We start from the raw sequence: 25,847 nt of genomic DNA on the forward strand, positions 1-25,847 counted from the left end.
GAATTTCAACTTAATGTCATTGAGAAGTTGTATCCAAAGGTAAGAGAAGGATGATTTTCTTCCAAAGGAATAAAACGTGTGCAAGAACTAGCTCCTGCTTGATAAAGTTTTTCCATTCCGTTAGACGAACAGACCCACTTTATTAGTACCTATCTACCTTGAGAGCCAACAACAGCAGGTGTAGGGTCACGTGCAAATTCATGACTTACGGCACTCTTACCATGACCTCCTGTACAGAACAGTACTTCTCGTAGTACTTTATCATCATCAGACAAAATATTAGCTTTTCTACCTTCTGTCTTTCTGTACATAGGACTGGTACCCTAAACGTCGTGGTTCTTGCTTTCAGCAGGGTTTGTCAGACGGGATAGAGAGCTATGCTTGATGAGCAGTGCCCCAGCTACTTAATCCCAAATTGTAGTTTGTCTAAGGATACCTGCTGAATTCAAGATGGACCAATCCTTACTTCGTTTGTACTCTTGACATGAGCAAAGTTTTTTCTTTCTTTTATTTTCTCTCTAAGCACTACCGCACGAGCGACAAGGTCCGTATACTGACCCGATATTTCGAGGCTAATGACTTCGCATCGAATGCTCATCACGAACTGTGCTAGTATGGGAGCGAGGACATTCGGTAAGTTTCAAGTTTTCAATCAAGTGATAGAAGCTCTCATCAAGGAGCGGTCCATTGGTCGCTCGCATGGCAATTAGTTCCATTGTTGCACCGGAAGTTTGGGACAAGCTTCACTTTCATTGCCATTCGCGGTTACAAGCACATTGTGATCAATGTTAGTTGTCAAGTCTATTACCGCGAAATTTCACACTTGTTTGTCTTCACAGTGCCTCTGACAGCCAGACCCCCATTGTTTCCTTCGATCCAAACATCCCAAGCTCCGCTTCCCTTGTCGAACCTGGGCTTACCGCAGATGGCTAAGTCCTCGTCAACGTATAAAGGACACAGATTTCTATATTCTATCTCACTGATTGCGCGGTTAGACTCCACTAAGTAGCTCTGCAAAACCGTGAGGAGCAATGTGAGAGTCAGTGGGCCGTGAACAAGGAGGGTTGGGTAACCTTCAACATTCCGGGTATAAGATGTGTCAAGGTGAATGGAGTGTGCATTGAATGTAAGTGCTGAAAATCGAAATAATAAATCCTTGGTCGGTTTGATCTTATGGCGAAATTCGGCGTCTGAGGGAGCTTTAGTCAAAGAAAATGACAATCAGTACGTCCTCGAAAGCAAAACTTGGTTTGGTCTCAATTACCCTGAATTTTCCTGCGAACCTTCTCAAAGTCCCCTATATCTGTTTCGATTTGCTGTGTGGTCTTTTGGCGCATAAAAACTAGACTTCTATTTTCGATAACTGATGACTCCCCGTCTTCATTTGCGTCGTCACTCCATAAACGTCCCCTGATACTCTCCTCCGCCTCGTCTTCCTTGACCGTGCCCATACGTCTCTCTATATCGACCAAAAGTTTTTCCTCCCCTTGATGGCCTTTGACTATTACGTCCCGGATTGTTTCAATGCAGACAGCCCGACTGCCATCAAGGAGAGGACTGTGCATCAATGGGAATCTGACCCTTCCACCAGCCCAAAGACGCCTGCTAAATGGCTGTCCAGGGAAGTGCAATGTATCAGTACCGTCAGGTAGTATTTGAGATAGAGTGGCTTGAGGAGGAAAGTAGACTAAATGATGCCCTGGCTTCAGGGGGGCCGGTCGCTTAATTGAGGGGAGGTTCGCATGCTTATACCCTGTGTGCTGCAAGTGTGGAATGATATCCATCAAAGTCAGGTCCAAGAGATGAGACGGTTGGGGATGGAGATAGTCATATATTAAGGGAAGTCGTCGTGCTATCAATTCCTGGCGCAAGCTCCCAGAGAATGTGGAGTAAGTTCGCATTTTGGGGCTTGTGTATAGCCGTATGGGAGGCCGGTTGTATTTGCTTTCATCTAGTGATGCCGGATTCATGTGAGCAGTCCAACAGTAAGCATAGAACTTGATGTGCTAGGCATTTGTGCAGCGAACTTGCAGCTTCTGTTTGTTTTGTTTGTTCTGATGGACTCGTTCGCAGCTACGAGTAACTCCAAGTCAGAAATGCCGGAGCTCAAAAGGTTCCCGCAATGCGGGGGAGCTGATTGACAAAGTTGGAAAACCCCTCCTTAACTGTTCCAGAAAATCTAAGGAGGAGACCACCTAGGTCCAGGGATTCATGGAGCCGATCAGAGTGGCTTTTCTTGGCCCTGCAGCGTCCTTTTCCCATCAGGTCAGGAATGGTGAGCTCATCATAAACTTCGAACATCATTAATGTGAAGATACAGGCTGCCGTTGAGTGTTTTGGATCTTTGGCTGAGTTGTCAACCCGCCTATCGTTCGCGGATGCTTTCGCCGCAGTTCAGCAGGGCGAAGCAGATTATGCCATCATCCCTGTCGAGAATTCGACCAATGGATCAGTTGTCCAGAATCTCGATCTTTTAGCAGATCGGTATGGGCTCTACGAAGATGTGAATGTATGCGGAGAGCATTATTTGACAGTTCACCACTGCCTGCTGGTTCGAAAGGGCTTGTTGCAACCGGATACAAGGTCAATAACAAAGCTCTATACACACCCCCAGGCATGGGGTCAATGTGAGAATTTCCTGGCGAAGTTCTTAAAAGGCATCGAAAGGCAGGACGTTTCTTCGACCTCAAAAGCTGCTGAGATGGTCTCACTTGAGACAGAAGAACACAGTGGTGCAATAGCTAGCCGATTCGCTGCTGACTACCACGGCCTAGATGTACTCTCGGAAAATATCGAGGACAAGGCCGACAATACAACGCGATTCCTCGTTCTGAGGAACACAAAGTCAGAACGTACAGCCCGGCTTCCATTTGACGCTGTGAAGGCACCCTCAGTCGAATTTAAACCCCGGCTCGCACAGTCTGCGGAAAAGACTCTGATCTCGTTCAGAATCCGTCAGGATTTTCCAGGGGCATTGGCAGACGCTCTGTTGATATTCAAGGACTTTGGTATGAATCTTACCAGCATCAACACGCGACCGAGTCAGAGAAGGGCTTGGCAATATGTATTCTTTGTCGAATGCCAGCAATTCCCTACGGACCAGAATAGCCAGGGGGTTACTAGAATTCTGGATAAGATGCAGCAGATTACTGAGGGCTGCAGGCATCTTGGCACTTGGAAAGACGAGCTTTCAACTAGCAGCGTTTGATACATGGTACATGCTATCTCATCTGACATCCCTGGAAAGCACAGATATGATTTTCTATATACGGAACGGCAACTTTCTTAGAGGAAGACATTCGTGTTTCGTAGCGAACAGAGCCAGTCTGGCAAATACCGAGATGCATTGCTAGTTGCCGTTGGTCACACAGAGAACGCAGAAATAAGGAGCGTAAATGGAAGGAATTTCGACCCAGTAAACTGTGCCAGAAAAGAACAATCTCAATCTCGCCAGCTTAGTTCTTAAGCTCGACCATGTTTTGTGAACGGCTGAGTTCTGCACAACAGATCCACCATTCTTCAGCGAAGTACACTTCGGGCCGACCCAGAGAAAACTAGGTAGCCTCAGTGACCATGTTACGGAGCTTGGATGGCCCTGATGCGCGATTGTCAGACTCGATTCCTGGACCAAAGTGTATGTCGGAAATGGATTGTAGACAAACCTCTGAGCAGCTTTATAGAGTTTTGTCCAGACCACAGCGCGGTACGTGCCAAGGTAGCCATGGGTTCACCATGAAAGCCGCCTTCACGAACAACAGGGCGAGCCGTCAAAAGATCCATATTGGGAACTTCTGGGCGTTCATCCTCGCTCTCTGCGAGGCCGCTGAACCGTCAATCTGCATAGATGCCCTGTGTTAGCATGCATGATAATTTTCTTTAGGGTTCAAGACGTACCGTCGTAAAATTCATCTTCGTCATCAAGATCGGCAAGCTGTTCGAAGTTGACCTTGTACCGCAAGAGTGCTCCAATCCCACCAAATCCCTTCACAAACTGGTTTCCTTCACTGGATTTATCTGAAACAAACTCCAGTGTAGCACCAAAATCTTTGTAGTTCTCGGCAAGCCACTCGAGGAAAGAAGTCTGCTCAACAACTTCCATCTCAGTGCCAGTCTCTTTGTCGGTGAACAACGCTCGGTTCTCTTCTTGAGCTTTGGTGGCATGGACGACGACTTCGGAGCCAGTTGACGTCTTGAGAACATATCGGGTCACGTCGAGGTTCTCATAAACGATGAGAGTCTCCGCGGCACCGAGTTCCAACGCCTTCAAAGTGTCATCAATACCATAGCAGACCTTTCCAGTATCTTGACTGATTTCCTGGAAGTACTGGCCAATCAGCTTCTTCTCCTGGACAAACTTGACATTGCTCAAAGTCTCTGAGGAGAGTTCAATAGCTTGGTTGAAACCATTTTCTCCGCCGTAAGAGACATCCACGACTTTGATGACCTTGGCTTGCAAACGCTGATCGAACATATCTGACTGGTTGAGGTCATTCTTGAAATCAGCAGAACCTGCTAAAATCAGGCCCGCAACGTTCACTTTGTCGTTCGTGATGAAGTTTTGGACAGCCAGTTCGGCAATCTTGCGCACATAGTTGTGACGTTTTTCCTCACGCAGACGGGCGAAACGCAACGCAGACTGACCACCACGACCGTGTTTCTTGGGCAAATCAACGCTTAGCTTCTGAATGACTTCTCGGGTATTTCCGCTCAGTGTGCCGAAGAGGGCGCCGTTTCCATCCATGACAATGAAGCCAAACTTCTGATCCGACTCAAGGAGCTCACTCAAAGCTTCTGTATGGAACTTGTTGTCACAAAGATAGAGCGAGGTATTGATAGGCTTGAATGGCTCGAAGTCAATGTTGATCTTTCGTTCTTTGCCTTCTGACGTGATGATTTCACCACAGTAGATCACGAGGCCATTTGGAGGAACCTTGTTGTATAGCTTAAGACGTTGCTGCGTAGAAGTGATGGCTGAAAGGACGGAGAGGCGGTTGACGCGAGATTTAATGTTGGAAGCGGTACCCTACCACATCCGTCAGTGAGCAGTTAGACATAAATATGGACTCCACGGAATTGGACATACAAATTCTTCAGCTAACATCTTTGCCGCTCGTGAGACTTGATCTTTGGGGGCTGAGGATACACGTTAGCGACACGTCGAGCAAAAGGGCGGATGTGAGGAGCCTCACGAATGATAAGAGAAATCATCGAGGTTCCATTTCCCCTAGCGGCCTCAAGGCGCTTGATAAGCTTCTTCACCTTCCATATTTCGATGTTCTTCTCAGCTTCGTTCGGCTGAGCCGCGCTCATGTTGGGCGAGGCGACGGTAATTGACGACCAGAGGCAGAATAGGGTTCACAATTGACAGTCTAATGCTGGCAAAGATTATTATTAGCGGTGGAAGGCAGAGAAGCCGGAAAGAATTCGCCTCTTGATTTTTTTTAAAGGACGTATCCGTAATCAGATGAGGCAAAAAAAAAAAAAGAGAAGAAGACGAAGAAGAAGAGACTGAGAGGAGTAATCGAGTCACATACCTTAAAGCTGGTCAATTTGCCGTCCAGGTCCAGCGGGGTGTTGGAGCAAATTTCATCAGGCACCGTGGGGTGGCAGGGAACAGACAATAATAAGACGAATGAGTAATAATAATATGGGTCAGTCGCCTATTTTTCCTGGATGACATAAGCCTAATCTTGGAGGCACAGCGAGCAACGTTGTACCAATAACGTACTTTAATGATATTATCCATCTTGATGTACGGAGTACTTCATGCAAGTAATAATAGGTATGCACAAAAGACCTTTGAGGATGGGTGGTTCAGGGAACTGGATTTTCCTCCAGTAACTGTCCTCGTGGCTCTGATAATCATCTCTTTGTTGCTCTTTGAATTCCGTAATACCAGAGCTCAAGGTTCGCTCTGTTTAGGATTCTCGATGATCAATCCCTGTGATCTTCTGGTTTTCACCCTCATTTTCATGCTCTGCTGTCGTTTATCAATATTTAATACCATATTAACTGAATCTATGATGATTAATTCTTGGGTCATGTTATGCGGTGGCTTCTTATCTGCCAACATAGGTAAGGTACTCCGTACTTACTGATATTAGACCCCACTTCACCAAGCCTGCTCTACGGAGTAGCTTTTATCTAAACCACTACAATGCATATTCGTCTAATGTTGCTTTCTCCTCATTATATATATGCTCTTGTCGGTACATTCGATACAGTCTTCAAGCAGCCAATAATCCAGGATTTGCACATCTATCCTCAGGAGGACCAAGACAGCTAATACCTTGTTGACTCGGTTCTATCTATTCGTATCTACAACTTCGTCGGTCCACCAACCAATATTCTGTGGGAGAAACTCTGCCAGACGGGATACAATAGAAAAGAGAAAGTAAAAAGGAGCAATGCAGGGGCAACCATTGTCGACCGCTGAGAATTACGGAGACTTGTGCAGCAATGACCAGCAGTCATATGAAGGGAGGATTTTTGATTCCGATGCCTACAGCCAAGCCAGCCCAACGAGCTACGATGGCAGTCCGATCAATGACTACGATTTACAGAGACAAAGGTGACGCATATCACGATCGAGTCGCTCATAGAACGTTTCCCAATTAACGCCTTGCCTAGGTCCTCTTCGTTCTCTGCGCGCCTCAGGTTTACGGGCGGCCCCAACAGCATTGATCATTTTGCTCGCTCATGGCAACGAGCCGCTTGTTTTCCCGAAGTTCTCCCTCGACGTTCCTCGTTCGCGGCAGCTAGACCGGATGAAGAATGGGCTTCGGGGTGGAATGAGGATCTTGCATCGCGAAGCTCTTTATCAGCCAGGCAGGAGGCTGATTATACACGGCCATTGCTGCATGGTGACGAGGAACGAGACGGAGGTAATACTGATCACTCAAAAAAGGGATATCCAAGTACCGCCATCCTTAGCTCATCATTGGACAGAAGCCTGGGGACATCTTACGGTACGATCTCATCCAGGGTCAGTGAGGCGACGCGAAGAAACGCAATACAATTTCATAGGGAACAGGTGGCACATCGCAATGCAACTGTAGTTGCCGATGGTGAGCCTCTCCTTATCAAACAAATTCAGCACGATGATGGAACGCGAGAGAGTGTCATTGTTGGCCAATCTACTGTGCCGCAGACGGTTTTCAATTCGGTCAATGTCTTGATTGGAGTCGGTCTGTTGTCGTTACCTCTGGCAATGAAATACGCTGGGTGGCTCCTGGGGTTATCGTTCCTCCTCTTCGCTGCTGTGACGACTTCGTACACTGCCAAGATCCTGGCTAAATGCTTAGACGTTGACCGAAGCCTTGTGACGTATGCAGATGTAGCCTACATCAGCTTTGGGCATCATGCGCGGATTGTCACGAGTCTTTTGTTCTGTCTGGAGCTGATAGGGGCTTGCGTCGCCCTAGTTGTGCTTTTCGCCGACAGTCTTAATGCTCTGATACCCGGTCTGGGCATCCTTCAATGGAAAATAATTTGCGGGTTTATGCTTATGCCGCTCAACTTCGTTCCCTTGCGGCTACTAAGTGTCACGAGTATACTAGGCATCCTGTCTTGTACTTCCAGTGTGTTATTCCTGCCTCTGAACGGTGCTCGCAAGATGGACTAAGTATCTACAGTTGTCAGCATCATATTCATTGACGGTTTGGTCAAACCAGATAGTCCGGGCTCCCTTCGTCAACCGGCCAGAACCACAATGTTCCCTGACAACTGGGCTACTCTTCCGCTCAGTTTTGGTCTTATTATGTGTAAGTCTACCAGTTCCTTTGTCCGAATCTCGTGCGCTGACTCGATTTATTCTCATTTCAGCCCCTTGGGGAGCACACTCGTGCTTCCCGTGTATCTATCGTGACATGCGGCATCCTCATAAGTACGGCAAGAGCCTTTGGGCGACATATATATTCACAGTATGTATTGCAGCACGCCGGCGTGTCGAGCGCTAACATAATCATCAGTATTCATTGGATTGCGCAATGGCTATCGTGGGATGGTTGATGTTCGGCGATGGTGTCTTAGATGAAATCACAGCCAACGTGCTGCTGACGACTGAATATCCCCAGGCCCTGTCTATCTGTGTGATAGTATTGATTGCAATCATTCCGATCACCAAAGTGCCCTTAAAGTGAGTGAACCTCATGGATAGCTTCTCGGCGCCCTAAGACAAGGAACTGATGAGATTTAGCTGCCGGCCTCTAGTCGCCACTGTTGAAGTTCTTTGTGGACCCGAACCGCGCCACAACACGATGTCTGATCATCATGAAGGGCTGACAGAAACCCTTCGCCGATCACTCCAAGCCACCATACGCATCTTTGTGGTGGTTGTAATTGTTGTGATGGCTATCGTATTCCCATCCTTCGACAAAATCATGGCCTTGATGGGGTCCGCGTTATGTTTCACAATTTGCATCATACTGCCTCTCGCATTCTACCTGAAAATTTTTGGTAAGGAGATCGGGATGGGCGAACGCATACTGGACTGGTTTCTCCTTGTCACGTCATCCGTCATGGCGATCATTGGAACTGCGTGGGCTGTTTTGCCACAAGGCATGATTTTTGCAAATTGAGCACGTTCTGATAGCCTTCGTTTCCCTTGCCGTGGCATCCTTTCTTATAGAACATTGATAGCAAAATTGTTTCGCGTCTTCCCAGGATTTAGGATCTCCTTTTTGAACAGCCGAGGCTTGCCACGTCGGTCATGCTCCCAGAGCTGGAATATCAATTTCGACGTCTCTTTATTCTTCGCCAATGTGAATCCCATACTAGACAATATTTCTTGCAACCTACTCGGTGTCAGGTACCGCGAGTTTTTGACGCATGCCAACGGCAAGACCAGAAACAGGCTAGGTCGGATGGCGATGGAGGAGTCAGCTGGGGGTGTCTCCGTCAGAAACTCTACACAACGTTTCAACATATCTCCTCTCCCTGTTGCATTCGGAACGTAGTTAAGCACCAAAGACAGGCTGATGATGTGGAACCGATCATCATCAGCGCGGGGAAGAGGCCTCTCCATGAAATCCTGTTTCAAGATGCCTGGCTCCTGGGCATTCAGATCAATCCTCGTGACATCAAGGTACTGATTTTTAGAACATGCATTTTCCGTACTTAGAGCCCCAACTTCAAGCATTCGTAGCTTATAAGGCGAATTCTTCAACTGAGCTAAGCTCGGAGCAATCCAGTCCACAAGGACTTTACTCGAGTCGCCGCCACGTTCTAACGATTGTCCCAATTTGCTGGCAAGTTGATAGCTCTCCAGGCCACCATTTGCTTGGATCCGCCCATCGATCTCCCGGACAAGGTCCTCGTTGCCTGCTTTTAATGCCTGGGCTCGAGATTTCAAAAGACGATGATGGGATCGAATGAGATTTCGGGACGCCTTTGCTGAGAGTTTTGGATTTTTCGCTCTAACTGTTGGCGGGCGCGTGTGAGAGAGCAGTCTTGGCTTCTTTAACCGCTTTTTGACGGCAGCCATTGTATTTACGGAAACAATTGCGGTGGCCCAAGGCTGAGGCGACTTGAGCGAATCCCTTGAAAAGAAGGGTCGAAGAAAGAAAGAAAGAATAGCGCTCACTTTCCGGATGTACGTGATGTCCACATTCTGCGTGATACTGGACTTCAGATGTTGTGAATTTCCGATAGGTGGTCTAAGTGTTACTTGGATAACAAAATAATGCACTAATTAATATTATGTCCTAAATCTTAATACAGTTTTTTGGCCTAGCCGAATTTAGACGGAGAAAGCGGATCGGGTTCAGTCAGCGCCAAGAGATCGAATGCTCTCAGCGAGGGGGAGGTCAGGTGACGCACACAGTCGCTCGTAGGGTTTTCGCTAAGCGAATACTCTCGAAATAATTCGACTCTCGACACTGCGACAATCAACACGACAGCGCCGGACGACAGCCATGGCCCCTAAGGTGGAAAACAAGCAAGGTAGGTTGAATCTGAGCGAGTTCATTGTTTCCTTGAAATTGCAGATGTGTCGATGGTTTGAGCACGAGTTTGTGGACATGAAGAAATATAAGAATCGCCAAATCACTGCACCTATGCCCAGTCAATTTATACATTTTCGAATCGGCGAGAGCAACATGTCACGACCGCGCAACGATTTTTTTCTGGTTTCGAGTCGTTCGCTCTCGGTGATTTGGACTGTGTTGGCGAAGTCTTCAATTGTGTCAAGATTTTTGGTTCAGTGTCTATCACCAGTGAAACTGACAGCTTCTGAATTGAACAGGCAAGACCAAGCCCAGCGACAGGGCTGGCGCTGCTGCCAAGGCAGTCTTGAAGGGTGCAGGCGTATGTTGAACTGATCCGTCCGCGAAGCCTATATTCCATTTTCTGTACTAAGGTCTGTTGGTTCAATCAGGCGCACAAGTCTCGCAAGATCCGCACGTCCACCACCTTCCACCGTCCCAAGACGCTTCAGCTCTCTCGGTCGCCCAAGTACCCCCGCAAGTCGATCCCTCATGAGCCCCGTCTCGATGCCCATAAGGTTGTCCTTTACCCTCTCAACACCGAGAGTGCCATGAAGAAGATTGAGGAGCACAACACCCTGGTTTTCATTGTGGACGTCAAGGCGAACAAGAGACAGATCAAGCTGGCCCTCAAGAAGCTGTACGATGTCGACACTGTCAAGGTCAACACCCTCGTCAGGTATGGACACTGGTTTCCGTGGTTTCGAGGATTTTGCTGGAGCCGCTATTCTAATTTTTCCACAGACCCGATGGATCGAAGAAGGCCTTCGCTCGGCTAACCCCTGATGTGGATGCTCTGGACATTGCTGCCACCAAGCTTGCCATTGTCTAGATAACGGTTTTCTTTGGGTCTGGGCGAATTTTGTTGTTTTGCGTGGTGGTTCATAAATATCAGTCATAAAAGCTTGCCGAGAGTGCTGCAATGAGGGCTGAATGATCAGTTGAAAAAGAATTACTTGAATGCATGATTTCACCAGACCTTTACTTTGCGTAGATCTGAACTTATAAGGTTAAGTAGGTCGTAGTTCTCGAGACTGTCGGATTGAACTACAAGCCTGATCTCGTTACCAGATAGATCTAAGCCATGCGCAGGCAGGATGAGTAGACGATTCGAAACAAGATTGTGAGACTTTATATTTCCTGACTTATAATCAGAACTCAAGTCCCCATTTCGCGCGGGCGATCCGGGTTGTCTCATGGTTACATAGCGATAAACAAATGTTCCCATGACTTGTGTGGAATGCACTTCCTCATTATAATCCTGATTAAATCATTGCCCTCGAAGAGTTTCCAGGTGCTTGAGGACGGCGAAGTTCGTGTCCATCCATCGTTCGACACAGTTTTGTGCGCAGCTCTCCTCTCCCTGACCCAGACGGCCTGAAGAAATCTTTCCGGTGATGCATTTCTTCCAGCAGACATCGGCGAGATGGTGAACCGCTGCCCAGACACCGCGTCAGTAAAGATATTCAGAGCCAAATACTACTCCGGAGGTATGACCGTAACATTGCCCCAATGCGAGCGAGAAAAAAATATCACGACGAATGTAGCTCAAGAGATCACTTACTCTGCTGAATATTGGATCGCTGAGCCTCGTTTTCCAGAAATTGTGTCAGTTCTTTTCTGTCGGCATCGCTGAGTTTGGCGATATCATTTTGAGTCTGAGGATCCATTTTCTCTACAAGAGATAGTGGGGAAGAACAAATTTTGTATATGAAACTTTTGGGCTGGTTGCAGTTAATTTCTCAGAAACAATCACGAGTTTGAGACGTAGAAGATGGAAATGTGTACGGAGTATTAATCTATACCTACTCATTTGCATGTAAATTGCGAGCGGTGTGGCGCGGCAGAAATGGCAGCATATCATTTTTCCATGCCTAGAGAGGTACAATTTCTTGTATTATCTACCTTTCAGAAACAATAGCTCCCCCAACCGGGTCTTCTGGAAGGCTAAGGCAAAAACAACCAGACTCCTCATAAAATCATAGACTTTTGGAAATCCCATCCTCGTTTTTCTTGGCACTACCTCTCTGGATCTCGCTAGAAGATCATCGTCGAAAGTATGCCTCCGATACGAACCTCGCGCAATCGTAAACCACCACCTGCAGGCTTCGATGATATAGAGGACACTTTGCTGGAGTTCAGCAATAAAATGAAAGATGCGGAAAACGCGCCACACGATGGAAAGAAGAAACATGAGATGTTATGGCCGATTTTCCAAATAAGTCATCAGCGTGAGCTTTCTTGATGTGGCGCTACCGATGGCTATCAGCTGACTGCTTCGTAGGCTCGAGATACATATACGACCTTTATTATGAGAAAGAGGCGATATCAAAGCAGTTGTATGAATGGCTTCTCAAGAATAATTATGCGGACGCCAACCTCATCGCCAAATGGAAGAAACAAGGCTACGAAAAGGTATTGTCAGAGTTCCTAATCAGAGCTTCTCATATGTTGCTGTCTGGAGCCATGTCTATCGACCTTCCAGAATACCTGTGGAAGACAAGTGATAAGCTAACTGTCGACATGTTGATTGTATAGCTTTGCTGTCTCCGCTGCATTCAGACGAAAGAGACAAATTTTAATGCAACGTGTATCTGCCGGGTGCCGAAAGCCCAGTTGAAGGAGGATCAGATGATTCAGTGCGTCAGTTGTGGTTGTCGAGGCTGCGCAAGCAGTGACTGATACTTATTTCCGCCGCCATTCGCGTTGAGGACCCAGACATGGGGACGTCCAGCATCACCAAGGCTGGTTCTATGGTTTGACTACGTTGGTTGATATCTCCTTCGGCTGGTTGATCTCTCCCTTCTTACTTGTGGACACTTTTTTGGCCTCTGCTAGACCTCGAGTGCTTTGTCTAGCTCTAGTCTTCAGACTACGTCTCCCACAAGCCTTTCTTTCCTAAGCACATGACATGATACCCCCCTCATATGATAACTCTCATGATTTCACGAATTCAGGCAAGGATTTCCTGAAATCTTTTGATTTTCTTTGTTCTAAGAGAGATTCCATTATAAAATTCTTCAATTACAGACGTGAATACATTCGAATAATCCTTAATGACTCCAAGCTAAGCACCGGTAAGAAAATTGAAAATAGAAGGAAAATTATTAAAATCATCAAAAATTGTTTCATGTACATCTAACAAATATAGTCATAAAGGTCATCAAAGGGTCGTCACAGTTCAGTGGGAATTCAGATCGACACCAGACCACGCCTTAACCAAAACTCCAGGAAAGTTCAGTAACCAGACAAAAAGAGAACAAGCCAAACCTAAATCACTGAATGAGAACTCCAAAGTATTAACCTTCGTAATTCCCTTTCAACGATCATGAAGTGCGCCGACTAAGCCGCTCGTGAATTTACAACAGCTCATAAATTGGGTATCGTGAAACAGAATTCAAAATCCTTCGTCTGTCCCTCTCAATCGAGGGGTGTTCGACGTGCCTCAAAACAAAGCAGTATTGCTTCTGATGTTCAGCTGAGGTCTTGAAGTGTGCGATTTGGATCTCGCAGATTCGTCCTTGCTCGAACTTCCAATCTTCTGAAAGCCTTGCAGAAGGTCGACTCCGTCTACTTCCACGGGGCTTTCGTCGAAGAGATGAAATGAGAAAAAGTCATCGTGGGTGGCATCGCCAAACCGCCCATGTTCAGGCATTTTCGACGGTGATTCGGGGAACAAAGGACCCTTAGACTTGGCAGACGACAAAGCCTGCATGCCTGTTTTGCTATTGACACTCACAGAAGTGATATCAGCAAGGACAGTACCGGTCTGGTTTTCGGTATCTATTCGAGCACGTTTCGCGGACCGTTTCTCTGGCGAGCCATATGCTAGTGTCGAGATTCCTTCCTCTGCAGATTCCGCAAAGACATCGAAAGTCGCATGAAGATGGTCGCTTGGGGTGTATGTTTCGTCTTGGATTCTGAAAGCAGGACTCCACGGGAGGTCTTCCTCTGTCAGTCCCAGATGTTTTAAGGGAGAATTGACCATTTGTTGGATTTTCTTGCGGTGATTCCGAAGGTTTGTGTTGGGAGACACAGACGGCGGGGGCTTAGCTGGCTTCTTGAATTTTATCACCGGCGTTAGAGGAGGCGGCAGCATGCTGACGTATTCACCGCGAACCGGCGAAGACCCGATTACTGCCCCAGTATCTTTGAGCATTCCGGGACGTCTTGGGCTGATATCGTGGGAAGAGCTTCGAATTCGAGCAATCTCCTCTTCTGCTCGGCCACGTTTAATACGAGGAGGGTCAATATCCAGGTCCGACGTCAAAATATGCCCTGTCTTCTTTGGACGCATTGCTGAAGACTCCAGGGAAGAGAAGTATCCGCTATCATTTATCGTGGTCGATTCTTGTTTGCGAGAGTGAGGAACAATGGCGGAAGATGTGGGATGAGAAGGCGTTGGAGGTGTGCCATGGCGAATAAATCGAGGGGGGGCGATAGGAGGTGACGAACGTATTGGTTGGGGTGGAGAAGAGCGCAGAGGCGCTTGGGATGTAGCAGCATTAACACCCTCGTCACTCATGTCGTCCTGAAGAGCAGGGTCTGAGGCAGGTATCGTGGCATCAGAAGAAAGATCCACATTCTTGGAGCTCTTCGGTACTAGGGTGTGGTTAGGTGGGGGAATGGCCCATGTTGTCGTGCCGGAGCTTTGCGTGTGAGCAGGCTCTCTCTGGGAGGTAACAGGAAGAGGGAGACTTGACATGGTTGCGCGACGCAAAGGCTTATCCTTAAGAAATTGGGCTTCCATTCCGGGTTCAATGGCCCAGTAATTTCCCTTGCCTGGGTCATCCTTCGGCCGTTCCTGCTTAATAAAAGCTTTATTCAGACTGAGGTTATGACGAATGCTATTCTGCCACCCAGGATCACTGTGTTTGTAATAAGAAAACGTATCTGAGATCCATTTGTAAATTTGAGCCAAAGTCAAACGGCGGTTAGGCGCGCGTAAAATAGACATTCCTATCAAGGTCGCATAGCTGTAAGGTGGCTTTGTGCCATCGTCTTCAATGGGGGTCATCACTTGGGGACTCGGAAGTCGCGTAACATCGACATCTTCGTGCTTCTGCTTCTTGACCGTTCGTTCCTTCAATGGGGCAGCATCCATGAGGGTCCTCTTCAGAGGCTTCGATGTAAAAGATGGTTCAGGGAAATCGGCGAAGTTGTCATTACAAGATTCAGCTAATTGTCGCTTCTCCTTGGAGGACTGTTTCCCATGATTGACGGTGGGAAAGGTCGTGAACAGGGCAGATTGTGGCATTGCCGAAGACGAAGAGGTAGAGTATGGATATGTAGTACTTGGAGTCCTCTTGGCTGGCGAGTCTGTCGTGAACTTCGGCGGAGCTGGAGCTGTTATGGGAATGAAGCCCAGTTCGCGACTGCCGGAGAGCGACGTTTTCAGCCCACGAGGTGTCTTCATGGGAGACGGTCTATGAGCGCTGGATAGTGGAGGATCAAGAATGCATTCTTGACCAGAGGGAACATTCTCGGGTGGCTGTAAGGGTAACGATGATGAACATGATGGACTAAGATGCTGAGAGTGGGATTGAGAACCCTTTTTGTCGTGCTCTGCAGCCAGTTCTGAAAGTGGCGGCACAAAGGGCGTGGAATCCATCTTTTGGCAATAGGGAACTGCACCTGCGTTCGTGGCGTAGAAAATTCTGATCACAATGAGAAGAAGACTATTGCCAGTTGCAATGCGCGCACTCTCAAGTAAAAGGTCTGATAGCAGACAAGTGTTTCTGAGGTGAGGACGCGAAGCACCTCGTCAAACTAGAATTTCAAAGACAGTGGCTCGCGCATGAAATCAACCAGAATCAGGTATCAACGCCTAGGATAAATAGAATGACGACAGAAGAAGAAAAGTTTCTACTGGTAGGATCAGGTCGTGCAAGAGGAGAATCGGTGAGTTGGGCTCCAAGGCGCTAACAAGGACTCATTGAGAGCGCGGCCCAGGACAAATTGGCATCGAACCACGAACGGCTTGAAAGAAGGCTTCGTTAGGTGTTGTAGCGAGCAGGGAAATCTCTTGAGCACGTCTGATCAAGTAAGAAGTGGTTCAAGGCGTTTCTTGGGACCTGAAGACAATTCAAGCGAGGGAAGAGAAACAGATCCAGGTGGGCAGGGAGGAGAGACGGTCGGGAAGACGGGGCTTGACTCTATATCAGATCCCTGTCTGGTTCGTTAACTGGCAGGACTGTGTCCAGCCCAGGAAAGGTGGGGCGTAAATGAAGACGGTTGACTATTCCCTTGTTATAATTAGTCGACTGTGGAATGGAAGGAAGGATATGTGCATCACTTCTGGGATGTTGACTGTCGCAGAACCCGCGGGGTGGTATGGTATGGTATGACGCGTCCCGCGTCACGCGTCAGGCCTCCCTAAATCGAGGACAGAAACAGAAGCCAGAGCAGGCGTCTCTTATATCCTTGACTTTTGAACAGAACAACAGTTAGAGCACTAGGTAGGATAGTACCTTGGTATCTTGCTATCTACTTAAATGCCCAGTACTTTGTGTCATATGATGGGACTATTTATCATCATTTTACCTTAAGATGATGATGTGCACCCCTCATGTAGATACATATATATACACCTAGGTAAGTAGTTTAAAATATGTACTAAGTAGGTACCACAAGGCACGGGGGGGTTTCACTTCTGTGACTCTCCAGGTCATTTTGGGATATACATTCTACTTACGACCCTTAATTGCTGCTGCTCTTAGTACTGGCACTGGTACTACTAGTATCTACACTTTGTTATGCTATGGAGTTATGACTGGTATACCTACTTGTACCTTGCCTTTAAAATCCGAATCCAACTTCTCTCTCGCCGCCCCCTTGCGCGCGAAATCTGCCTCGACCCTCCTTTCCCTCCCTTTTGGTTGTGACTTGTTTGTTCCTTCCCCATCAGTAAAAACAGTTCAAATTCCTACCTCACTCCTCCTGTCCGCAGAATAAGCAACAATGTACTCCGTATAGTTTCCAAAGACCGAAGGTAAGACTCCGATTGGTAACATTCTATATCCAGACACTAGTACCTACTAGTACTAGGTATTCCTCAACTGCTTAAGGTACCTAGAACTACTCCGCATCTGGGCAGTAGTCACTCTACCTTGTAACCTTAGTGTCTACATGGAAGAATCCGCCTCCACCGTTCCAGCCATTGTGGACCTACGGCATTGCAAATAAGGAGTAAGGTAGATCGTAGCTAGATGCTAGATATGCTAGATACTATCTAGTGACTAGGCATGACATTGTTGATTAGCCAGTAGAGCATGGACTCCATCAATAGTAACTAAGGGGAAGGGGTGGAAAGGGCTGGGGCCCCGGTAGGGGGTTGGGTGCAGGCAAATTGGTAGTCTGGTACGGAGTAGTTCTACCTAGATTCTCGAGTGGTCTTGAGGTGTATTATGTAGCTCAATATAGAGTAGTTGTTTGTAATACTATTTGCATTTTCATTTTAATTAATGTTAGCTTCATCTTCTGCAATCAAGTAAAAACTGTAAAATAGAATGTCCCATTTCCATAGGAAATTGCATGTCAGGTCATTCATCCAGTATATAAATTAATCATATTTATCCATGAAGTGCAGCTTCTGCAAACTTCACTGTGGTGTGGGATAGGAATAATATATAAGCAATGAATATATTAATGATAAGCATGCTAGAGGTACAGAGTACTAATATATAGCATCATAAGATGTATCACCTACAGGCAAACTAGTATCCTGAAAGTAAGCATGGGGTACCATGATATAGTATTTTTCTTGATATCTATATACTATTATTCTATTAACCATCCTAATATAATGCCATGCACTGACTGATATAATATTATCTATATATGCATAGTAATGTGCCTTTACTAGCCTCACTATTATGTATGAGTATATATATATATTTCTGTATGAGTGTGTGAGTGTGGATATATATATATAAGAGAGAGAGAGGTGTGCTTAATAGCTAGACTAGTTCTAGCATTAATAAATCAAAACTACGTAGTGATTATCAAAGCCAGGCCATACTTACATTGAGTTAGCCGGGGAATTGCCCGCCCTTCAAAAGAATTGGAGAAGGTTGACTCACTACCAAAGAGTAAGACTCTTTTTGACCACCACTATCCCTCTAGGCTCTGAACCCAAACGAGATCGTATTGTTGCATAAATACTCTACGATGTTCGAAGTAAATGTATAAATCATATTACCTAGATATTCAGAGGCCCTTCACGCGACTCGAATCTGTGCTCTAGGTACTATGGCCGACCAATTATAGAGAACAAGAAGCTGTCAATAACTGGTGCATGTGAAACAATAGTGTATACAGACAGTACAAAGTGCAAATCAGTATAGATATGCGCGCCAGTTCTGCCCATAAGACTCTAATTACAGAAGAAAGCACCCAGGAAATTAGATCTATTGATGCTCCTCTCTTAATCTATATACAGCCATGAATACTCAATTTTACAATAGTCATAAAAGAGCACAAACCCCATCTATCTGCAAAAGCAAATACAGTGATCTTAACAAGAAAAGAAACAAAGGGAATCGAAGAGAAATGAACGCTGCATGCAAGGACAAGACAGGGTGAAGAGGGAAGAGCTAGACACTGAAACATGGAGTATCCCAAAGTAGGAGAATGATAAGGCAACATTGGCGATCGAGGCATATTAGCACCAACTCCAAGTAACAAAGCACGGAATACCAAACCAACCGCGTGAATAAATATAGACATGTTCGAGTTACTTTTCCCGTATCATCATGAAACCATTAGTTTAACTTTTCGACCTCTCAGAGAGCTGAAAATCGCTCTCTCGGAGTACTAGAAGATCCTGCAACGCTGACTCTGGGAAAGGAGCGCTAGGAGAAGAAAACATGTCATCAGTCCAGGAAAGTAAACATGCTGGTGTGAATGATATTGAGAGCACGGTCTGCGTCCCTTTCTTCGATAACACAAGATATGTTTATTTCGCTTGCACCTAAAGCATGATGCGTGCAATTAGTCTTAAGCTTCAAATGAAGACTAATCCCGAAGTACCAAATAAGGGCACTTACCCTGTGATATCATTTCGATATTAACATTATTCTCACCAAGTGTGGTAAACATGCGCCCCGCAACTCCAATCATGTTCTTCATTTGCTTCCCAACCAGGCTGAGAATAGCCATCTCTGGGATAATATCGACTGTACCATACTTCTGCAAGTCATTCAACGCGCCTTTCAGATCTTCGTCGATGATCTGATACTCATCTCTACCAACTCCATTGAGGAGAGGCATCTCTGAGTGAAGGGCCATTGACACATGGACCTCACTTGTAGATATCAAATCAATCGAGAGTCTCCAGCGGTCAAGAACAGAGAATATCCCAGCGAAAAAGCCATGGGAAAGCGAGCGCTTGTTTGAATGCACATTGATGACGAGTATTTTATGTTTGATTGTGACAGCTGTCGGTCGCTTGGGCCTCTGCATGAGACTGGGGCTTCGTGTACGGAAAAGCCTTGGATCATGGCCCGGGGTTGTTCTTTCAAGTTCGTATGTGGAGTCGGGGAATATCACGGTCCCATCACCCTTTGGATTCATAACGTTCTTTATACGAATGGGAATCCTAGCGCGGATGACTTGCTCCATGGTGAAAGGATGGATTACTTCGGAGCCGTAAAATGTCAATTCGGCTGCCTCAGCGGGTGTGATGGCTGGCAGCAGACGCGCGGTTGGGACTTTGCGAGGATCAGCGGTGAAGATCCCGTCAACCTCCTTCCACACCTGTAGTTCTTTGGCATGGACTCCGACTGCAACGAGAGCAGCGCAGAGATCTGTATAACCACGACCAATTTGATCAAGAAGACCCCCAGGCACAGTCCCGAAGAAGCCAGTGACCACCGGCACTCTTCCTTCGCAATCCCTGAGCTTTCTGCCGAGAACAGTAGCAAGATTGTTATAGAAGTCCTGGTCAAGACCTTGACTCCCGATAGGGAAATCAATCACTTCCGCCAGATCCACATATTGCGAATCTACGCCACGGTCTTGTAGAAAGGCAGCCATCAGTCGGCAGCTAAGTTTCTCTCCTGTACTGATGACTTTGTCCACACAACGCGCACTTATCTCCCCGAGCGTTTGAGCCGCCTCTAGAACCTTCAGGACTCTTTCGCATTCGCCATTAATCTCTGAAATTAACTGGGTCCTGAGGGTTTCAGATTGTATCTGAGTCTCGACGACTTGGACGTGTTCGAGCCGAACTGCCTCCACCAAGGAAACATACTCGTGCGACTGGGCGTTTTCGGCATCACGGGCTGCTCGCAGGAGGCTGTTTAACCATTGCCAATGAGTAAATGAGTGATAGATGAAGGACAGGGAAAGAGTGAAGGACATGGCGATCGAATTTTTGCGCAGAAAAAAAAAATTCAGATCGACCGGTATGACTCACCGGTTCGTGGTACCTTCAGCTTTAGTTGAGCTGCTTCTTGCGGAGCATACCACGGCGACTTTGTTTTCTCTGAGACTCGGCCTTGATGATGAACAGCAGGAATACAATTAGAAGACATGCTCAAATTTTAGGACTGATATATGACGCACTTACAGCACAACATGATCAATGATATTCAGGGCAAACTTTCCGACACTGGTGCCTCCAAATTTTTGTACTACCCAGTTTGAACTGCCATTGGTCATTGACAGAGTATAGGGACTCGAATCGGATTGTACTTGGTCTCCCATACTGCTAGATCAAGTATGACAAGACAAGCTGCCTTGCAAATGCAAGAATTCAACATGTATGATAGTGGTCCTGTAATCGGCGCGGGGAGCAGGGAAACCTTTTTATATGGGCTGGCGGGGTTGCGAAAGCGGAGCACATACGGAGTAGTGATTTACTCCGGAGCATTTTTTTCGCTGATGATTCATCCACGAGAGGAAAGAAAGAATAAAAGCTAAAATAATAAATGAAAAGAAATGAAAGAAGTAAAGACTTTTCACCTCTATATATTAAAATAATAAGAAGAATGGAATAAGAATAATAATAATAAACAGAGTATAATGCAGTATATCCATTATCATTATCTAATTTTACTATTGATCCCAATTATTACTCTTGAGATCGTTATCATTTTTATTATCTGTATCTCGGAGTCATCGCCTTAATTAGACCTTGAGGTGGTCTAGGTATGCCCATCTCTATGTCCCAGGAATGGATATATATCTTTTCTTGCTACTATGAGACCGTAGCCAAGTTTATCCTACTTGCCTCATTTAATTAGTTGCTTTCTGACAGTGTAGGTACCCTAAGAACTCGATCAGGCACCCGCGCTCACTAGTAGGATGGAATAATAAATATTGCTTCCTCTGCCGAAGTGCTCAATCCCCATGGAAAACTTATCCCCTTCCATTGTCCCTTCCCAGACAGAGAGCAGACTAACCGCTCCGAGAAGGTATACAAAAGGATACGATCCCGCCGCTGCCTCACAGCAAGTAGCCTGACTGCCGTGCCTACAATAATGGGTCAAGGCGACGTTCATCACCCAACCTGTCCATTCTGTCCTTTCTCTGATCCTGATGACACTTTTGTTGCTCAGCATGTTGAATACTGTCATCCTGAAGGTGGTGGAGAAACCGAGCCTCCCTCTGGAGAAAACGGGGATGAAGGTCAACCGACTCCCAGATACCAACAACCACAAATCCCAGGTGATGAAAAGGTGTACATCAAATGTCCACACGGCTGTGGTGAGATCCTACAATCTTCTGAAATCCCGTATCATCTTGATATGCATGCTGCAGAAGAGATGGCAGTTGACAATGCCCCATCAATCTATCCAAAACGCCCCGAGAAGGTGAGCAAGGTCCAGGACCCCAGTCTTCCAAGCTCAAAAAGTCGAACGGGCGATGGCGAGGCCCTCGAAGATCCTTGCAACGTTTCAGTCAAACCCCGGGTTCGAAGGCAGGGGCCTGGCCCATCCTCGACGGAAAACGAAGTGACGAGCCCTCTGCTACCCAATGTGTCACTTCCTGGAAGTGTGAAAAGACTTGGAGTACTATACCCGGGCTGAAAGCGCTTTTGATACCGCGCTAACTGGGGCACAGCGTGCAGAACTGGGACCATACGCTCATGAAAAGCGAATGCCGGCATGGCTCCGGAGACTACTAGAACAGGGCGCAAAGAAAACTCAGTCCAACATCATCGGCCCGGATGGCAAGCTTTCAAAACTAGAGACAACTGATAACGAGGCCAGCAATGTGATCTCAATGCTCTCCCAGCTATGCGAACAGGATAAGTCTGTTCAGCGAGCCTTTTTCTGCAGTCCGAAGGTCCGTCAAATATCCAAGATGCCAAGGGAAGGCGGTTTCTGTGGTTACAGGAATATCCAGATGCTCATTTCGTACATTCAAGAATCTCAAATCTCCGGTCATGAGCATTTCACTGAGACGCTACCGACTATTCTGCAGCTACAAGATATGATCGAACGTGCATGGGATATGGGATTCAACAGCGTAGGGAGAGCTGAGACCGGGGGGATTCGCGGCACCAGGAAGTACATTGGCACGCCAGAGGTAACGTCAGAATGCTAAAATGTGATAATTGACAGAATTCTCATTCCTACAGGCACAGGCTCTATTTTTGAGTCTGGGCATAGAGTAAGACCAGGCTCCCCTCAGATACCACGGAGCCACAATGCTGACCTTTAGCAGCTGCGATGCAAGTAGCATCGGAGAAACCAGAGAGATGCGTGCCCACGACGCCTTGTACGCGGCTGTCGCCGCCTATTTTCGGTGCGCATGCTCTTTGGATAGAGATGACAAAGTCTTTGTGACCAAATTACCCCCAATATATCTACAACACCATGGTACTGTGTTATCAATGTTGAATCGATTCCTCATATTGGCGACTGATACACTACAGGTCACTCTTTGACCATCGTTGGCTTCGAAATCCGAGGTGACGGAGGTGCGAATCTGTTGGTCTTCGACCCAATGTTCAAAATCCCTCTGGCAGTGAGACTTCTCAGTGGACCAAGAACAATAGCATCTCTCGATCCTACGAAGGTCCTAAAAGCATATCGGCGCGGTACTACCTATTTGCAGAAATACAAGGTGTTTGAGCTTCTCAAGTAAGTTCGGCAGGCTTGTCTTGTGGTTGACTAGTCTGACTTCTTCAGACTGCGCGTTTCTTAGGCGTTGCCTTCAATTTGATTGAACACACCCGAGTTTATTGGCGTTTTCTTCGCTCGGTGTGGGAGAGAAGGGGGGATTATCATAACTAAATTCTAAAGTGTATCCCATTGCACGGGCTCGAATGACGCTATTTCAGCATATACAGAGTAAGAGGGCCCGCTATTACATTAGCAGGTCTTTCTCATTGTACTACCTTAATGGACAGATAGAAAAGAAAGGAGAGTATTTTCCAGATGACTATTTCATCATATGCCAAGTGACCCTTTCCAACAGAGTTCGTATGGCATACCAACAATATTAATCATTAATATTGGCTATTTCATAGAATTTGCTATCAGGGTTTAGATTGTTTAATGAAGCTTCTGCATTTTTAAGCACTACCTTACTGTATCTGTGGAGTTTGCCTTTACTGGTTGCGAGTTCATGCCTGAGGCCCAAAGCACTGCCGGCCCCGCTGAAAAATTCCCCGAACCCCTCGATTCCATTGCATGGTATCAGACACGACTCATTCATCACTCTCGAGCGGTTGGCACTCTTGCTGGGGCCAGTATGCGAAGATCCCCGAATGTGATCATCACAGGCACCCCTGGTGTAGGGAAAACTGTTCATTGCGAGAAATTAGCACAGGAGGTCGGCTTGCGACACCTATCCATAAACCAGGTCGCCAAAGATCGAGGTTGCTTTGAAAGCTATGACCAGGATTTGGAAACCTGGATCGTTGACGAGGACAAAGTACGTCGTTGGCTTTTCGATATCCGTATTGAAGTCACAACACCTACGAGGATCTTGCCTACGTTTCAGGCTCATCCCGATCTCACGCACGTAGACTGATGTGACAGTATAGCTACTGGATGCGATCGAAGATGAGGTGCTTCAGGGCGGCTACTTGATTGATTGGCATGCATGCGACTTGTTTCCCAAATCATGGATAGATCTCGTCGTGGTCTTACGATGTCCGTCGACTTCCATTTTATATGACCGTCTTTCTGCGAGGTACGTGCATGCTGCTTCTTCCATAACTGCTCTTCATCCTTTCCCTAAACCCGCCCTAACATGATCGCGCTTCTTCTAGAAAATACAAAGAGGCCAAATTGCAGGGAAACTTAGATTCTGAAATATTCGGCGTCTTGTCAGAGGAAGCGCGCGAAGCTTTTGACGAACAGATAGTGGTGGAGCTCAAAAGCGAGGAGGATGATGATGTAGAGAGCAACTGTGCGAGGATTTCAGCCTGGATAGAATCCTGGAAAGAAAGCCGACTGGAAAACAGAGAGTGAAGCCCGACCTAGGCAACCTAATGGCTTTTCCTTCAAGCCTTTCAGGTCCTCGTACCTGCACTATCAAGGTAGAGGTGCCCCTCTTCGAGCCACTGCTTTAGCTTGGCGAGAGCCTTGTACCTGTGAGAAACTCGATTCTACCCAACAAGTCAGCGCAAGATGCTTGAACAGTCCGCGAAGACAAATAAAAATATTCAGGTCTGACAAGGAGAAAGGGGAAATTGTATCTCCGTTCCTGTGTTTCTCTCCAAAGTTGAGCGAGCAATTGTGAGGCATTTAGATGTCGTACCTTTTCCTCCTTATCCATCTCAGCATATGTCATCCCATTGTGTTCAAATATCGGGTCCCAGCCTGGAATAATTAATGCAAAGTCTAATGATCATGACTGAATCTACATACCGAAGTTCAATGGGCCTCTCGGCCTGACAATAATACCCTGAAGTCCGAATTAGATTTATAGAACACCGTATAGACGCGAGTGCCCATTTACCTCCGTCCTTCCCTGGAAAAGTATTGGTTCTTCTCCAGGACCACAACAAAAAGCAAATGTGCAAACGGCTTCTGCACTTCGGTCCTCGAAAGAGTCAAGCATCTTGTTGAGACCGTCGTGTCCCAGTGCGCTCAAAAAATGTTTACTATATTGCATGATCAGTTCCACAGTTCCAAAGTTACAATCCGACTGGAAGGTAGCATTACATATACGCGCCTGGAAGTCCTTTCAGAGCGCGGAATCCAAGCGCTGTATCCTCCGTCAAGACAGGGCCGCCTATCTTCCATAAAGCGTCAAAATGAAAATTCAGAGACCATCAGACGAAATCACATTGATGCAATCCAGTCCATACCTCTTCTGCTGCGCGCCTAGCCTTTTCTTTCGCGATATCTTCAATGGATCCCTGTATCTCGGGTACCTCGATTGCTTGGCTGTCAATCTCAACTACATTTCCCAGTATCGCTCTCACTTCAGCCAATTTGTTTTTGTTACCAGTAATGAAGTTTAGCTTGGCCGTGGTAATCATGGTTCTGGTGCTGCAGGGGCAAAGTCAATTGAGACAAAGGTGAACGATGGTTTGTTGCCACTTAGCTCCCGATAAGGAATGGATGAGTAAGGTACCGCCTCTGTCTTACAGAAGGTACCTTACCTAAAGGTAGTTACTAATGGATTGGTGATTCCCCATTGGGCAATGACCCTCCATGAAGAAGGAACGATGTCACTGACTCAGGCATTATCAAACATGAAGGGCCGTAACAGACTCGACAGGAGCGAATAAGTATAACAATACAAACTGTAGTCTCAAAGACGCAACAATATAAATGGCTTTTGATGTCTTGCTGATAAGAGCTTATAGTCCCAAGAACAACCCCGATCGAATAGCGGCACGTAGCAACAGAAACCGAAGTAGAAGCAAAATCACACTCTCACAGGAAAGGAATTCAT

The 25,847-nt window shown here is 46.6% G+C and overlaps 13 protein-coding genes across 13 annotated transcripts; 6 read left to right on the forward strand and 7 right to left on the reverse strand.

The window, feature by feature from the left end:
• Positions 1-804: 804 nt before the first annotated feature.
• On the reverse strand, positions 805-1,901 carry Aspvir_004577 (uncharacterized protein; the record flags this gene model as incomplete). The annotated part of the gene is made up of 2 exons (XM_043267801.1): positions 805-1,199; positions 1,265-1,901. The coding sequence occupies 2 exons, from the start codon at positions 1,899-1,901 to the stop codon at positions 805-807; spliced, it is 1,032 nt and encodes a 343-aa protein (XP_043123736.1).
• A 310-nt stretch (positions 1,902-2,211) lies between these two features.
• On the forward strand, positions 2,212-3,208 carry Aspvir_004578 (prephenate dehydratase PHA2; the record flags this gene model as incomplete). The annotated part of the gene is made up of 2 exons (XM_043267802.1): positions 2,212-2,265; positions 2,321-3,208. The coding sequence occupies 2 exons, from the start codon at positions 2,212-2,214 to the stop codon at positions 3,206-3,208; spliced, it is 942 nt and encodes a 313-aa protein (XP_043123737.1).
• Positions 3,209-3,883: 675 nt separating this feature from the next.
• On the reverse strand, positions 3,884-5,310 carry Aspvir_004579 (translation termination factor eRF1; the record flags this gene model as incomplete). The annotated part of the gene is made up of 3 exons (XM_043267803.1): positions 3,884-5,023; positions 5,084-5,133; positions 5,190-5,310. The coding sequence occupies 3 exons, from the start codon at positions 5,308-5,310 to the stop codon at positions 3,884-3,886; spliced, it is 1,311 nt and encodes a 436-aa protein (XP_043123738.1).
• Positions 5,311-6,407: 1,097 nt separating this feature from the next.
• On the forward strand, positions 6,408-7,624 carry Aspvir_004580 (putative transporter; the record flags this gene model as incomplete). Its single annotated transcript, XM_043267804.1, has 2 exons — positions 6,408-6,571; positions 6,631-7,624. The coding sequence occupies 2 exons, from the start codon at positions 6,408-6,410 to the stop codon at positions 7,622-7,624; spliced, it is 1,158 nt and encodes a 385-aa protein (XP_043123739.1).
• An 87-nt stretch (positions 7,625-7,711) lies between these two features.
• Positions 7,712-8,579, forward strand: Aspvir_004581 (uncharacterized protein; the record flags this gene model as incomplete). Its single annotated transcript, XM_043267805.1, has 4 exons — positions 7,712-7,763; positions 7,825-7,922; positions 7,971-8,137; positions 8,198-8,579. 4 exons carry the CDS (start codon positions 7,712-7,714, stop codon positions 8,577-8,579), a joined length of 699 nt encoding a protein of 232 aa, XP_043123740.1.
• A 44-nt stretch (positions 8,580-8,623) lies between these two features.
• On the reverse strand, positions 8,624-9,484 carry Aspvir_004582 (25S rRNA (adenine2142-N1)-methyltransferase; the record flags this gene model as incomplete). The annotated part of the gene is made up of 1 exon (XM_043267806.1): positions 8,624-9,484. The coding sequence occupies one exon, from the start codon at positions 9,482-9,484 to the stop codon at positions 8,624-8,626; it is 861 nt and encodes a 286-aa protein (XP_043123741.1).
• Positions 9,485-9,914: 430 nt separating this feature from the next.
• Positions 9,915-10,815, forward strand: Aspvir_004583 (60S ribosomal protein uL23; the record flags this gene model as incomplete). The annotated part of the gene is made up of 4 exons (XM_043267807.1): positions 9,915-9,942; positions 10,244-10,305; positions 10,376-10,662; positions 10,728-10,815. 4 exons carry the CDS (start codon positions 9,915-9,917, stop codon positions 10,813-10,815), a joined length of 465 nt encoding a protein of 154 aa, XP_043123742.1.
• A 438-nt stretch (positions 10,816-11,253) lies between these two features.
• Aspvir_004584 (Tim10/DDP family zinc finger protein) lies at positions 11,254-11,653 on the reverse strand (the record flags this gene model as incomplete). Its single annotated transcript, XM_043267808.1, has 2 exons — positions 11,254-11,360; positions 11,548-11,653. 2 exons carry the CDS (start codon positions 11,651-11,653, stop codon positions 11,254-11,256), a joined length of 213 nt encoding a protein of 70 aa, XP_043123743.1.
• A 389-nt stretch (positions 11,654-12,042) lies between these two features.
• Aspvir_004585 (BUD31 family protein) lies at positions 12,043-12,665 on the forward strand (the record flags this gene model as incomplete). The annotated part of the gene is made up of 3 exons (XM_043267809.1): positions 12,043-12,214; positions 12,268-12,398; positions 12,522-12,665. 3 exons carry the CDS (start codon positions 12,043-12,045, stop codon positions 12,663-12,665), a joined length of 447 nt encoding a protein of 148 aa, XP_043123744.1.
• A 763-nt stretch (positions 12,666-13,428) lies between these two features.
• Positions 13,429-15,594, reverse strand: Aspvir_004586 (uncharacterized protein; the record flags this gene model as incomplete). The annotated part of the gene is made up of 1 exon (XM_043267810.1): positions 13,429-15,594. One exon carries the CDS (start codon positions 15,592-15,594, stop codon positions 13,429-13,431), a length of 2,166 nt encoding a protein of 721 aa, XP_043123745.1.
• Positions 15,595-18,856: 3,262 nt separating this feature from the next.
• Positions 18,857-20,690, reverse strand: Aspvir_004587 (aspartate kinase; the record flags this gene model as incomplete). Its single annotated transcript, XM_043267811.1, has 4 exons — positions 18,857-18,954; positions 19,031-20,280; positions 20,401-20,481; positions 20,554-20,690. 4 exons carry the CDS (start codon positions 20,688-20,690, stop codon positions 18,857-18,859), a joined length of 1,566 nt encoding a protein of 521 aa, XP_043123746.1.
• Positions 20,691-21,466: 776 nt separating this feature from the next.
• Positions 21,467-24,412, forward strand: Aspvir_004588 (uncharacterized protein; the record flags this gene model as incomplete). Its single annotated transcript, XM_043267812.1, has 9 exons — positions 21,467-21,997; positions 22,050-22,517; positions 22,570-22,601; positions 22,656-22,810; positions 22,867-22,958; positions 23,049-23,074; positions 23,498-23,870; positions 23,983-24,131; positions 24,211-24,412. 9 exons carry the CDS (start codon positions 21,467-21,469, stop codon positions 24,410-24,412), a joined length of 2,028 nt encoding a protein of 675 aa, XP_043123747.1.
• A 41-nt stretch (positions 24,413-24,453) lies between these two features.
• Aspvir_004589 (non-canonical purine NTP pyrophosphatase) lies at positions 24,454-25,428 on the reverse strand (the record flags this gene model as incomplete). The annotated part of the gene is made up of 6 exons (XM_043267813.1): positions 24,454-24,549; positions 24,702-24,763; positions 24,812-24,848; positions 24,903-25,047; positions 25,109-25,182; positions 25,255-25,428. 6 exons carry the CDS (start codon positions 25,426-25,428, stop codon positions 24,454-24,456), a joined length of 588 nt encoding a protein of 195 aa, XP_043123748.1.
• Between the last annotated feature and the right edge of the window lie 419 nt (positions 25,429-25,847).

Source organism: Aspergillus viridinutans, assembly GCF_018404265.1.
Source record: "Aspergillus viridinutans IFM 47045 DNA, scaffold_2, whole genome shotgun sequence".
Lineage (NCBI taxonomy): Eukaryota > Fungi > Ascomycota > Eurotiomycetes > Eurotiales > Aspergillaceae > Aspergillus > Aspergillus viridinutans.